Genomic DNA, 15,277 nt, shown 5'->3' on the forward strand with positions numbered 1-15,277 from the left:
GTTGTCTGTGACATGCCTGTTTCCTGAGAGCTGCCTTGGGCACAATTGATGTACCCTAAGGAAAATGGTAGTTCACTGTCATTCAGTGCATGTCATGTCTTAGCTCTCATGCAGGCTGCAATCCATCTATGCCTGGCTATACTTCTAACCCTCCTTGTCTGTACAACAGGCCTGTCTGATTCTGAGGAGAGCTTTACAGCCATACTTGACTGCAACAATGGTCTATCTATGTGATAAAAAGCAAGGAAAGAAGGTAAGTGGTTAAGGATAGATGCAAAGCAGTCATTGAAAAATTGGAGAAAAAGTTCTGTAGCTTCCATTGGTTGAAGCAAGGGGATTGCACTTTATATTAAAATGTACATCACCTTAGATATGCCTGTTTATTAATAGTCTGATGATGAAGTGTATGGTGGGCAACTGGAAAATGTGGACTGCAGTAAATTCTGGTCCAAAAAGTTCTGCAATTTTTGGTATATTATTGGCAATTATTACGAGATGATGAGCAGACCGTATGGATTTATCTAAGGGCAGTCAATAAAACCAGTCTCATGCTTTTCTGTGCTAGTTTAACTGGCTCAGTGAGGCTCTTGATACTGTCCCTTGTGACATTCCTATAAGCAGAGAGAATTGGTAAATGGAATCATCACAACTGGTTCCAAAGAGCTCACAGCTGGTTAATAAAACATCCTCAAGGCATATCATCATTAGTTCAAAAGAAGATTGCAAGGACATTTTACTATGAGAAGCAATTTAATTTTTCCTTAATCTAATTCCAGTCCGTACTTTATGGTACAACATGGATGGTGATATAGGTAATATAGGACTAAAATCTGGGGATTGCATCAACCCAAGAGGAATTGTGAGTATTTTAGAAACAGTCTGAAATCAGCACAGCTAGATTCAATAAAAATGAATGTAAATCTCTAAACTTACGAAGAAAAAAAAAAAAAAACAACAACTGCAGAAATACGAAAAGTGAAGTTAACTGTCAAAAAAATAGCCATGTTACAGAATAGACAGTGAGGGAGTATACTGGTACACTTACCAATAAAAGAATCACAGGTGAGGAGAATTCTGATGCTATTTTTGTTAACAGAAGTCAATGAGATATAGTTGGGCTGATATATACACTTAACACAGAGTAAGATGCAATCAATCTTAAAAGGCTTCAAAATACAGCAGAAGGCTAAGTATTTTGGCAAGGATGACCCAGGAGCAAAGACTGAAAAAACCAGTTGTGCCACAAAAAGGGAGACTGACAGGAGACAACAGTTGTCCTTGACTATGTAAAAGATAGAAATATGTAAAGAAAATGGTGAACAGTTCACGTCCCTAGAGGGAAGAAGAATAAGTAATGTACTTAAATAGAAGCAGGAAAGCTCTAATAAAGTAGTAGGAAGAAAGTTCCCACTGCAATGGCAGCAGGACACTAAAAGTGTCCTGAGGAAGCTGGCTGGTGTTGGGGTCAAGCCATTCTACATTACATTTGAAAAGTCCTTGTGGACAGGTAAAATCCAGTTGACTGAAAAAAGGAAAACATAGCTCTTATTTTTAAAAAGGGGAGAAAGAAGGAACACAGAGGCAACCATAGACTGGTGAGCCTCTCCTCTGTGCCTGGAAAGATCAGGGGGCAGATCCTCACGGAAGCAGTGTTAAGGCACATGCAAAACAAGGAGGTGATTCAAGGCAGCCAGCACAACTTCACAAAGACAATTTGTGTCTGAACCTGGTGACCCATGATGGAGCGTCTGCAATGGTCAACAACAAAAGACTTACTGATGTCATGTACTTAGGTTTCCATGACATTATCCCATGTGATAGCTTATCTCCAAATTGGAAAGGCATGGCTATGACTGATGTACTATATACTGAATAGGGAATTTGCTGGATGGACACAGCCAGAGAGTTGTGGAGGCTCTTGTGGGCCCTCCTGGTGAGGTTGGTGAGGAGTGGTGTTCCTCAGGGCAGTCAGAAGTCTGGGGACTGGTGCTCTTCTGTATCTTCACCAATGACATCAAGAGTGACATCAAATGCATCCTCAGCAGGGTTATAGATGACACAAAGCTGACACAACAGAAGGAAGGGATGCCATCCAGAGGGACCCGGATAAGCTGGAGAAATGAGTCCCTGGGAATCTCAGGAGGTCCCACAAGTCCTACTGTGAAGAGCTGCCCCTGGGTCAGGGCAGTCCCAGATATGAGTACAGACACAGAGTGGGAGAAGAACTCATTGAGGGCAGCCCTGTGGAGAAGGGCCTGGGGGTTCTCCTGGATGAAAAGCTGCACATGACCCAGCAGCCCTGTGGAGAAGGGCCTGGGGGCTCTCCTGGATGAAAAGCTGGACAAGACCCAGCAGTGTGTGCTCACAGCATATAAAGTCAACTGTATCCTGGGCTGCATCCAAAGAACTGTGGCCAGTAGGCTGAGGGGGGGGATATTTTCCTTTCTACTCTGCTCTTCTGTGACCTGCCTGGGCTACTGAGTCCAGGTCTGGGTGGCCCTCAGCAATGATAAACACAGACCTGTTGTATAAGGTCCAAAGGAGAGTCACAAAGATGACCAGAGAACTGCAGCATCTCTCCTACAAAGGTTGAAAGACCTGGAGTTGTTCAGCCTGGAGATGTCTCTGGAGAGACATCATCACAGCCTTTTACCACCTAAATGGAACATGTCAAAAAGAGGGAGTGCAACTTCTTTTACAGGCAAGTAGAGATAGGACAAAGGGGCAACTTATAGAGGAAATATTTAGATGAGATGTTCAGAGGAAATTCTTTCCACAGAGGGTGGTGAGGTACTGGAACAGGCTGCCCAGAGAAGTTGTGGATGCCCTGAGCTTGGAAGTGGTCAAGGACACATTGGATGGGGCTGTGAGCAACCTGGCCTATTGAAAGGTGTCCCTGCCCACAAAGGGGGTGGTTGGATCTAGACGATCTTTAAGGTACTTTCTGGCCCAAACCATTCTGTGATTCTAAGCAGCCATCTTGTGATTGCACAGTGAAAACAGCCCCTTCATGATGTCCCTGAACTATCTGGAAAACAGCATCTGGGAAACTGCAGCCCTCTCAAAAACCAACGGGACTCAGAAGTATTAATAGCTCTACTGATCCGTTATATTGATAGCTGCTCCTTTTCACTAGCTGAAAAAAAAAGTGTAGATTTAGTGAAGACTTTTCCACAAAGATCACTGTTGAATTCACAGTTCATCAACACTCACATGGCATGTAGAATGATAGTGTAAACCTGTAGAAAGATGGCAGATGACAGCATACAAGGATTTTAGGTCCTTGGCTGAACCACAGTGTCAGAGCAAAATAACATAAATTGGAACTTATTTTTCCACTCTGTGATGTCCTGGCCCATGAATGATGATGACATACTTCTCTGGTGTAATTCTTGAAAAAGTTGGAACTCACCAGACTTCCTGATCCACCCAGACAGAACTGGAAGGTAGCCAAATTGAAACAACCAACCAAAACAAAACCCAAACCCAAAAACAGTGCTTCTCAATCCCAATTTCACCAGTGTCTGTCCCACAGGTAAATATGAACCTCCAGCAATTGCTAGTGAACAGCTGAGACATAGTCTGTATTTCACAAATACTCTCCAATGCAAAACATACAGTTTGCATAATATATTAACAGTGTAACCAAAGTAACAGACTACACCTGCAGGTTCTTAAAATTAAATTCATCTTGAAGGTCAAATTCTGGAATGTGTCTCAGGACAGAGCTTATTGAAGGATCGTAAGCTTGGAGATTTGTATTATTAGTTGGGCCCAGATGAGGTATCAGGAAAGGAAGATAAAACAGCCATTTATTTTCTTCCTCTAACATATGTTAGATCTATGGCTGAATATTGCTGGTTCTATAATTAAAATTATACGAATGCTTATAATGCATAAAGCAGGTTCTGCAGTTTCACTGTTAATTCTGTTCAATGACATATGTCTTTGAAATATGTAATTTAAAAGCAGGCACAATGAGTATTTTGTTAGTATGTATATAATATGAAAATTTAAGTAGAGAAAAACAATTTAAAAATAAAAGGGAAAGAGAACAGCTTTAAAGATCACCTATTAACTGAAAATCAGAAACTTCATTAAAAAAAACCCTAATTTTGAAAGTATGCTTCACAGGCCTACTGGATGAAGCTCTCTGAAGTTACTTACTATTAGAGGAGAGGCAGAAAGGGTAATCCTTAACAGCCTTACTGTTCCTTCCAGCAGACTGCTTCTGCAAGAGCTGCATATGCAATTACACAGCAAGGAAATAAGAAAATAAAGAAATAGAGAGTACAGAAACTATCCCCAAAGACAGAAATATTCACACTTAAATGTACATGGATGGCAGAATCATTAAAAAAATAGTGAAAACTTTTACTCACAGGTATTCTTGGTTACCTGAAAAGTAATCCCTTTCATCTGACACTGACAAAGAAAATTTGCAACTAGCCTTTGTTCTTTTCTGAGCCTAAGATGAAACTTCTCTAGTTACAACTGAAAACAAGCAACTAAAAAGCTCTAGAAGAGAAAAAGATAACCTACTGCTGTCTTTCACTCCCACACGCAAACACACACAAAGTTTTGGGCAATGATCCAGATCTTTAACTAGCAAATATGGGAATCTCACTTAGATCTCCTGTTCTTACTGCCAGTGGAATTGCCTGTTTTTCTTCTAAGTTTCTAATTAGTCCTTAAGGCACCAGAGCTCCCCTTTGTTAGTCACTGCTTGCAGCAGTGGTCGATCTGAACTGCTGCTGTTTCCTTGCTGGCTCAGGTAGGCTGTGCACCCTCTGGCACACACCCACTTTGGGGTCTACCACACTAAGACTCTGTATCAGCTAAAGCCATAAAGAACCTATTCAACATGGTTGAAATTTTACAACAATCTTCTTACAACAAAGAAAAATACCTAGAAGAGGAAACTGTTGACTTCATTATGCTGTCAGCGTATTACAAAGTAAAATGGGCAAGAACTCAATTTTTATTTCTTTCCCAGGTCATGTGTGATATTTACTCATGGAGATTTTTCTCTGCCTTTCTGTTTTTCTGTTTCTCCCTCGGGAAGAGACATAAGCACTGACAAAAATAATTTTCTAATCCTGGCCATGCAAAGAAACGAAAGACCTATGATTTGGTCCTGATGAACAATGTTTTTATGCAGTTTTAATCACTGTATGGATAATAGGAACAGCTATGATAAAACATTTGAGAAGACAATGTGTATGCATTGTTGACTGGTTAGCTCTTGCAATGAAAGTGGTTTTAGGTGTGAGATTTTACATGACAGTTTAGTGATATCTCCTGGAAAGCAGGAAGTATAAATCAATGTCATCTGTTATCCTATTACAGACTCAGACTGGTTGTTATAGTTTATATATGCAATAGAAAATTTGTAATTAACATCTAATTTGATGCTAATTAATGATGCTAACAGAAGACAAATACATGTGTAAACACCAGAATACTTTTGTTGTCCCCATTGCATTAATATCTACCAGCACACAGCAATAAATAACTTTCATTCTGAATGGATTAACCTCAGTTTATCTAAGGATAATTTTCTGTGTTTAGCTCAGAACACTTTCTGCACGAAGTACTAAAGCTCATATTGATACCTTATTATTTGCTGTTAACTGAGATATTTGAAGATACACTTTTTAATTACTGTTTCCCTACAACTGCCAGGAGACCATACAGGTCTATGTTCCATTGCAAAACTTTGTAATTAGGGCATAGCTTTTTTTTTTTTTTTTTCCTAAACTAATTAAAAGTCTTCCAGAAGCTTACATTCTTTACAATGGCAGTGATAATGGTAATTTTGAGGCCAGTAATGATTGTTTGTGCCACCCTCTCTTTATACAGTGATTTGAAAGTAATATAATAATGTTAGTTTACTCTTCTAGATTTTTGTTTTGTCTGCACAGTTCCACCAATTCATAATAAATTGATCATGAAATAAGTGCAGAGACTTATATTCCAGCTAATGTGGATTATCTCAGCATCCAAAAGGCTTTACCATGAAAATGCTACTCTAATACTGACGATTTTGTAAAACCTGTACCAAGTCTAATAGTTCTTGTGCTTTGTTTTCACATTTTACTAAGAAACAATTACTGATACCAAGTGGAAAAAGTCAGACATTGACAACAGTAACAAATAATATTAAAAGAAAGACTATGTACATGTTATTAGAGGGAAATTTTTCTTTTTGCTCCTCTAGAGTTGGCTCTTTTTTTAATCAAGGTCAATGTTGGTATTTTTATCAACCAGCAAAAAATGCGGCTGCCAACTTTAAATAAATTAATAATATATTCATAAGAGGGTCTTTAATACTGAGTACATGAAAGGCCAGAGGAGGAAATAAGGCAAATGGGACAGAATTGGAAAAAAAAATTGTGTCAATATTTTGGCCTCTCATTTCCTAAGAACACAGATTTGTGGAGTTTCAGTGTGACTTTCTTGATATGGAAAAACATGAGTTGTTTTTTTTTTTCCCAGTCATTTCTTAGAACAACATCTTTTTCTTTAGAGCTAAGTTGAACTAGAAAAAGTAGGATAATTTACTAGGACAATATGCCTGAAAAAAATTTGGCCCTCTTTCAAGCACATGAAGTATTGCTATTTCTAGAACAGGGGATTTAGATTAAACTTCAGCAAGAGCCAAAGCAGTATCTAAGACAGGTTTAAAAGCTGGATCTTTTGCTCATACTCTTAAAAATAAGAATGTTCACCAAATTTGGCATGTATTAAAAACTATTGTTAAAAATAATATATTTTTGTATCTTCTGGTTGTCTTTTACATGCACAAATTTCATTATTACACACTCCTACAAATATATGGATTATGTGAAGCATTTTATATCATAAATTACAAGCTTATATATCTGGAAAATTTCAAGCTTGGAGAAATGTTACATTTTACTCAATGCTCTAAACATGAGATCTTGATATTATTATCTTTGTAAGGCTCAGATCATGTGACAACTGAAATAATATATGCTCTTATCTAACCCAGTTTGCTTGACATTAGGGAATTGGGGAATTAGGGAAAAATACTAATATTGAGTCCAGGTGTGTTGACCCCCTTATGAAAGATCTACATTATTACCAAGGCTCAGAAAACTGTGATTCATCATGTGTAATTCTACAAAACTCATGAAGAAAATTATTAGGGACTCTTAGTGTGAACTTGGCCCAAGAGCTGGTTAGGCCTGGGTCTATTTTTCTGTAACTGCACTTGTAATGGCAAAATTTTAGTGTAATTGTGTTATCAGATAATCCTATTCACAGACTACCCTTTTTCCTACTGCTACAGACAACGGGAAAGTCTGGTGTGGGTTTCTCAAATCAAATTTTAAAAAACATAGTCAAGTCAGAATAGAAAAAAAGGACAACTCTATAGACTTGTGCTCATGAATTGTAATTTTTAATGACCATAAAACCTGAAAATGGTAGAAGGTAAAAAATAGAACATTAAATATTTCTTTATTGCTGGTTTTCACTTCGTGTTTGAAAATTAAAACTGTTCGGAACAGTGAATAAGAAATATTAATTGGTGGACATAAAAGTGTTTCTTACTTGTATCTACATTTTCCTTTGGTACATGCAAAGCTTAAGATTTTCTTGATTATATATACAAAAAAGAACCTCACAATAAATTGCAGGCTAGGCTTCACCATGCACATATATGTCTGAAGTCTGGAGGGACAGATCTTAAAAAATTATATTAAAATGCTTTTCTGAGCTCTTCTGCTCAAAGCTTAAGGTCTTTCAAGCTCAGCAGTCATCTCCCAGAGAAAAAGCAAAAATCCCATTACTCTGATCATGTAACAGGGATTATTACACCTGAGTTCCATGATTGCACAGATATGTAAGTGCTGTGTAATAATACAATTAAACAACTGTAATGGAAAATACATGGTTACATTTTAAACCCTATTTGAGTATGAAGTCTACAGTGAGAGCTTCCTAGCTGTCACTAACATCTGTCTCAACTGTAACAACAGTATTCTGCTTGCAAGACCAACTGTTCTATAAAGACATGGTCTCTACAGCTGCCCACCAGCTGATAAAGTCTACACCAGCATTGTGGAGCCTATCTTTCCTGCACTTGAAGTTTTTCAGAGATATGGCTGGGTGGGCCTGTGTTTGTCATCAACCTCCTATTACTATCACATTGGCTGTATGGCAGGCAGACAACTCCATAAAGGGTAATAAATAAAACCCAGAAGTAAGTCACTGCGAATAACCAAAGACACCAGTACAGTCTGAAAAGTTGTTATGAGGACATTTTCTTCCTATTTCTCCACTACTTCCTGAAAGTTAGATATATTTTACTCATGAAATGTTGCAATTTTTGCAGAATATGCCAGAGAAAAGGGCTTTTAGTCTTTGTGACGGACACTATGATGCCAAATGTAGTAAAGGTATCATCCTGAATAATCTTACCTTTAAAAAATTAGGAGATGCTTACAGGAATTATTAACAAAAATATCAATTATTATCCTATGGCACAATCTCAACATTGCTTTCTTCTTCAGCTTACTCCTGTAACTGATTTACAGTCCACTTCTGCTAGTTTACATCTCTCCCTTGCACTGGAGGAGTACCTGTAAAATGTCCCAGAATATGACACACAGGTCAATACACCTAGGGGAAGAGCCATCTGAGGCTTTTTAATAACTATTTAGTTGTTCACATGCTGTGTATGAGCACTCGTAAGTGACAGAGCAGGGATGAAACCATATTATCAGGTCTTTTAAATTTTTTCTCCTCCCTCAAACTGCCTTGATTTCAAACAGTGGGGCAGGTGGAAGGTAAAGCATCTATGTGCAGAGGCTGCAGTGGGGACTGGTCCCTGTGAGTAGTGTATGAAGTTGCAGAGCACCCTGTCTTCTCTCCCCTCTCTTCAACTGCTTTAGAGCCACATACAATCTATCCCTTATGCTGAACACAAATCCAGAAGACACCAAGACAACACTGCCATAAGCTAGGAAAAAACATCTTGAAGTAAGGAGATGGGGTTCTTCATCTGTCTAAAGGAATAATGTCTAAAGCTGGTGAAGTATGAGCTGGATGAGCAGACAGTGAGTTAGACTGAAAACTTGCTGAACAGCTGGTGATCATCAGTGGCAAGAAGTTTAGCTGGAGGGCATAATCTAGCAGTAAAACTCAGGGGTCAATACTGGATCCAATCGTGATTAACATCTTCATTAATGATCTGAATGACATGGCAGAATGCACCTTCAGCAAGTTTACTGATGACACAGAAGTGGTAGCAGAGTGCAGTATCACCTTCTTGATGGACCAGAGAGTCATGCTGCCATTCACAGGGAACTCAGTGGGCTGGAGAAATGGATGAGGGAAACCTTGTGAAGTTCAACAAGTGCAAAGCCCTGCACCTGGATCATCTCCATGCACCTATACATTCTGGAAGGCACTTAGCTGGAAAACAGCTTTGCAGGAAAGCATCAGAGGTCCTAGAGGGCCATGACTGCATTGGTTCTAGGAGATTATGACTTCCACAAAGTTGAATATGAACCAGTAATATGTCCTGGCTGCAAAAAGCCAGATGTTATGCCAGGGTGTGCTGGGCAGAGTATTGCCAGCAGGCTGAAGGAATTGATCCTCACCCTCTGCTTGACGCTGGTGAGACACGCCTAAGTTCTCTCTCTAAGTTCTTCTCAGTATAAGAGAGACATGATCTACTGGAGAGAGACCAGCCAAGAGGGACTAAGGTGATGAAGGGACCAGAGTGTCTCACCAGTGGGAAAGACTGAGACAGGTGGGACTGTTCAGTCTGGAGAAGGGAAGGCTCAGGAAGCATCTTATCAATCTATACAAATATACAAAGGGACAGAGTAAAGAAGACACAGCCAAGCTTTTCTCAGTGGTTCTCAGTGACAGCACTAGAGGCAATAGGCCTGCCCTGAAACTTGAGGGATTCCATGGGAAACACCTTTTTCCCATGAGGGTGGAGTCTGCCTCCTTGGAGGCCTTCAAAGTCCTGAACAAGATAACCTCCAGAGGTCCTTTCCAACCTCAACTCTTGAGTGATTCTGTGAAAGAACTGAGCAGATACTTTGGTCAGTTTATAATCTACCCCCATAAACCAGAAATGGGAGATAAATGCTGCGGACAAATGGAAAGAAACACATGTTGTAGTCAGCTGAAAAATTGGAAAAAATAGAATGAAAGATGAAAAAAGAATTGTGATATCCCTGTACACTCCAGTATTTATTTCCTATTTATTTCCTATAGCCATATTAAATGGTTTGCAAACAAAACCAGTATCCAGGAACAGTGCTAGTCAGCCACACCTCTGTGCTTGATAAGAGCATGCAACAGATTCTCCTCAAAGCTATAATGAAGCACATGGAATACAGATAGGTGATTAATGACAGCCAACATGACTTCACCAAGGGCAGATTGTGCTGGTCTCATCTAGTGGCCTTCTACAATAGAGTGAGTGCATCAGTGGACATGGGAAGAGCAACCTGAATTTCTGTACTGTGCCCCACAACTTTCTTATCACTAAACTGGGGAAACAGCTCCAATGGAGTCTTAGCTGGAGAAGGAATTAGCTTGATAGCTTTCTTGCTTGATCTGCAGTAAATGTGCAATGTCCAAAATGGAAATAAGTAATGAGAGCTGCTCCTCAAGGGTAAGTATACTTACCCCTGAGCAATACTACTTAATAACTTCATTAATTACATACCTGGTGGTAATGAGTGCACCATCAAGTACTTCACTTGATTCAGTTGATGGAAGGGACCTGCCCAGAGGGAATCTGACAGATTTGAGAAGTGGGCTCATATGAACCTGATGAAGTTCAACAAGGCCAAGTGCAAGGCACTGAATATGTTCAGAGCAACCATCAAGACCAGTACAGAGAGATGAATGAATTGGGAACAGCAGTCCAGAGAAGGAAATGAAGGTACTAATGAACAAAAAGCTGGATATCACCCAGCCATAGGCCCAGAAAGCCAAACGTGTGCTGGGCTGCATGCAGAGCAGAGTGGGCAGCAGGGCCAGGGAGGGGATTCTGCCCCTCTGCTCTGCTCTCCTGAGACCCCACCTGCAGTGCTGCACCCAGCTCTGGGGTCCCAGCACAGGAAGGACATGGAACTGTTGGAGGGAGTCCAGAGGAGAGCTGGAGCACCTCTTTTGTGAAGATGCACTGAGGGTTGGATTTGTTCAGCATGGAGAAAAGAAGGCACTGAGAAGACCCAAAAGCCTTCCAGTACCTACAGAGGGACCTGCATGAACTATGGGGAGGGACTTTAAAAAGAGCCTGTAGTGACAGGACAAGAGAGAAAGTGAAGCCTTTCATTTTTAAGTGAAAGAGGATAGGTTTAGACTTGGTATTAAAAAGAAATTCCATACTGTGAAGGTGGTGACACCATGGAACAGATTGCCCAGAGAAGCTGTGGATGCCCCATCACTGGAAATGTTCAAGGCCAGGTTTGTTGGAGCTCTGAAGAATCTGATTTGGTGAAAGATATCTCTGCCAATAACAGGGGGTTTGGAATGTGTACTCATCCTTAAGTACACATCTTAAAACCAGAACAGGAAAAGCTAAGTTTGTTTCACAACTGGGCAATTTCAGGGATGAGGAAATGAAATTACAGAAATGAATGTTGAAAATTTCTTACATAATATTTGTGTTACTTATGTAATATATAACAGTTGTCTGTAGAGACAGTTGAGGGGTATGCCTATTGGGAGAGTTTTTAATTGCAAGAGTCAAATGACTGAAAGTTAAGTTATATGTTAGGGACCTGTACTGCTGTTCTTGATAACCTTCTGTTTTGTAATCTGTGTGTTGAAATGTTTTGAATGTAGAGCATTGGTGTCCAGGGCCCCAGCTAGGTGCTTGAAACACAGTTTTCTTCACTTGAAGTCAAAACAAACAATTACTACTGCAATTACTACCTATGTGAACGATATGAAAGTAAATTGCCCAAGCTAAACAAAAATAATAAATATAGACTATCTCTTCTGTTAATGTGGCATTTATCCCAACACACTGCCAAGACAAACTGATTAAAATTCAGTTTTTCTGGTCTCTCAAATCTACACTCATCAGCTGGCACATATTAGAGCCCACACTTCTAGCAATGGTGAGTTGTTTTCTCCTCAGTGGTTTACTAAATTATTTTTTTAAGTTCCGTGATTCCTGGGTATAAACACTGTGATTGGAAAGTAGACACACTTACATTGCACAGTCCAGGTATCTTCTAATTACTATCTTGAACTAAACTCAGCAAGGATGATCTGGCTTTTTGTGTCCCATGCTGACTTCTAGCTGCCAGGCTTGAGGGACACTAAAAATTTGTTCCTTCACTTTTACATAGGAAATTAACATCATTATTCATAAAACCTATCCTATTAAAGCACAAAGAACTACTGACATACATGCATTAAAAACATATGTGCAAGTCTTTGCAGGATTAAAAAAGGCAGGAAGCAACAGGTTGGGGCAGCAGACACCAGATGGGTGGAAGGAAGAAAAAAGTGATAGGAAGACATGGTTATGTGGGCAGGTTGCATACAAGAGTTTGAAGGCATCTGAAGGTCTGTTTTTAAAGTTTGACCTAGTTCTAAGCAAACGTGTTGTCCTGTAAGAGCTGTTCCTGAAACATCTGCAAGTCCAGTGCTCATGAACTCACACTAAATTTAAATCATAATGAGATCACTAAGACATTTTGTATCATGTTATCACTAATTTTTTACAGAATATAGTTCATAGGTTGGTCAGATATCTGTCATGGCGCACGAAACACATTAGTAGCAGGAAGGTGGCTGATGTTTAGGCAGAATAGAGCCCAAAGTTCTGCTGGTCCTCATAAAAACAATATATAGCTTGCATAAATCACTGGCAAGAGAAAGAGTGAACAAAAAAGGGCAGAGTTTTGCATGCAAATTTGTAGTGAATGCAAATTATAGAGGCAATGTACCAGGTCCTGAAAATGCTGCCTTGTCAGTTCAACTTTCACTACAAGATGCATTTGGAAGAAGTCACGAACTCTGAAGAGAAAGAAATAAAATTTTACAGCTGTAAACTGCCTTTTGTGTACAAACAAGAAACCTAACACACTTCCCTAGTATTCCTCTGATTTTCAAAATTAATTTAAAAAAGTCCAAACTACCACATTAAAAATGCTTCTTGTGAAGAGCACTCTTCTGTCAACAGTACAAATTATATTGGAGACATGTAAAAACGTCCTGCTCCTTCTGAAGAAACAAAATATTCTTCTAAAAATATCTACTATACTGATAAAACAGAGTAAAGTGTAAGTGTAAAAAAGAATATCCATGCTCACAAAGGGCACACTCAAATTGAAATAATATTCACAATATTTTTATAAGAGATTTCAACATTTGACTTGCTATAAAAATAGTATTTCACTATTGATTCAAAAGAAAAGTAAATTTAAAAAAAATATAACAATAATTTAATTTCACAACAGGTCTTACTAGCAAAACTTTTGTGAACCTTTGTGAAATGAAGATGAACTGATTGTTATGGCTCCACTACTTTGTAAGGCTTTAGTAGTAGAGATGAACAGTGACCATCACCAAAGCTAGGGAAAGCTGCCAAAAATCTGACCCTAAAAATAGGAAGAAAGAAAATAACTCAAGGTCTGTAAACATCAGCTAGTTATGATTTCTGTTCAAGCAAGTCTCCAAATGATCAGGAATTGTGCCATGATCCTTTCATGAGCTGCTCATCTGATGGCTTCCAAATATGGTGTCTCACTTTTGAGAATATTCCACCATAAATTTAAAATAAATTCCCAAAGAATACAGAAAGGTACACTGATGCATATTCTGCCATGAGAAAGGCACATCACAGAGGAGCTAATTTTATCCTCCCTGACTGCAAACCCCACGTCTTCCAACAAATTGCTGAGGAGGTGGAGTTTCTCTGCATACTTTTCTCTCTGGCACAGAGACTTCTCCTCAGTTTATAATATCATTATGCTATTTGTTCTTTTATGTGTCAGCAAACTCAGGTACCTGGTACTTACATCAACACCCTGGAATCACAGTTTTTGTCTCAGATGTCAAGACTCTTGAAAAGGAGGTCTGTTTTTTCCTTTAACCTAACAATCTGAAAATAATTGTCTTGGTTTCTTACTGCCACCACAGAGCACAGACAAACTGAGAGTCAGCACTTCCCTGGGAAAAGACACCAAAGTCTCTCAGACAGCAAGTTTGGTCTCAAGAGTATGGTGTTCCAACAGCTGAACTCTTACGTGGTTTAGGGAGGGAATGCGAGAGGTAGATATATTTTCAGTCATTGAGGGACTTTTCCTGGACGAAAGAACCAAAAAAATTCCCAGGGATCTATGTCATTGCAGTATTGATGCCCAACATAAACCCCTCATTTGCCAGGAGCGGTAATTTAGAGGGATCAGGTAAATTTGCCACTTCTTGTGAAGGGGAACCCCAATCCCCCGCCCCGTCGCCAGCGAGCAGCCCCTCCAAAGAACTCGGGACTTCTTCGGACAGAACAGATGGGGAAGAAACTCCTGGGGTGAGACTGGACGTCACGTCCCTGCCAGAGGACAGGGACCCACAGCCGGCTGGGTCCGAGCGCTGCTCCCCAGAGCAGAGCCCAGGCAGGGGCGCGGGTCCCGCGGCGCCGGCGGCAGGCTGGCCAGCCCGGCCACCGGGAGCTGTCACACGGCTCTCCGCCCCGGGGCTCCAGGGGAGGAGCCGTCCCGCCCGGCTCCCGCAGCCGCTGGTCTTGGCCGGGCTGAGACCGGCGAGGGAGAGCCGCCAGGTACGAGCGAAGCCGCTTACCTGTTGATTTTCAGGGCGAACGCCCTCCTGTCTGCGGCAGGGAGCGTCGCCATACGGGCAGCAGCCGTGGCCGTCGGCTGCCGACGTGGACTGGCTGTGCGCACGAAGGGCGGCTTTAGTTCATTTATTTATTTTTCTTAATTGCGTGCTCCGGGCTAAAAACCCGACGAGCCACCGATGGTTCTGGGTGGCAACTTCCGCATTTCACCTTCCTCACCGAAATTGGCCGGAGTGGGAGGGATCTGCCCGGTGCACAGGAGGGTGCTCACCCCGCCGCGTCTGCCCCGCCGCCAGCGGCGCCCCGGGCGTGCTGCGCCTTCCCCAGGGAGAGCGGGACAGCGGGGCTGCCCCTCCGCTTCTGCACAGGCGGACCGCCAGCCGCCCGGGGCATTCTGGAGCAACCAGCAGGCAAGGCAAGCGCTTAGGCGCGGAGAGGAAGGAAGGCACTGTGTACTCTGAACGTGCA

The 15,277-nt window shown here is 40.9% G+C and overlaps 1 protein-coding gene across 1 annotated transcript in view; it reads right to left on the reverse strand.

The window, feature by feature from the left end:
- DOCK8 (dedicator of cytokinesis 8) overlaps positions 1 to 15,003 on the reverse strand; it is an 87,078-nt gene extending 72,075 nt beyond the window's left edge. The window contains exon 1 of the mRNA XM_056513057.1: positions 14,812 to 15,003. Within this exon, the coding sequence (XP_056369032.1) occupies positions 14,812 to 14,864 (53 nt within the window). The 5' untranslated portion in view covers positions 14,865 to 15,003. The remainder of the gene's footprint in view (positions 1 to 14,811) is intronic.
- Positions 15,004 to 15,277: the final 274 nt, after the last annotated feature.

The sequence above is a fragment of the Oenanthe melanoleuca genome, chromosome Z (assembly GCF_029582105.1).
Source record: "Oenanthe melanoleuca isolate GR-GAL-2019-014 chromosome Z, OMel1.0, whole genome shotgun sequence".
Lineage (NCBI taxonomy): Eukaryota > Metazoa > Chordata > Aves > Passeriformes > Muscicapidae > Oenanthe > Oenanthe melanoleuca.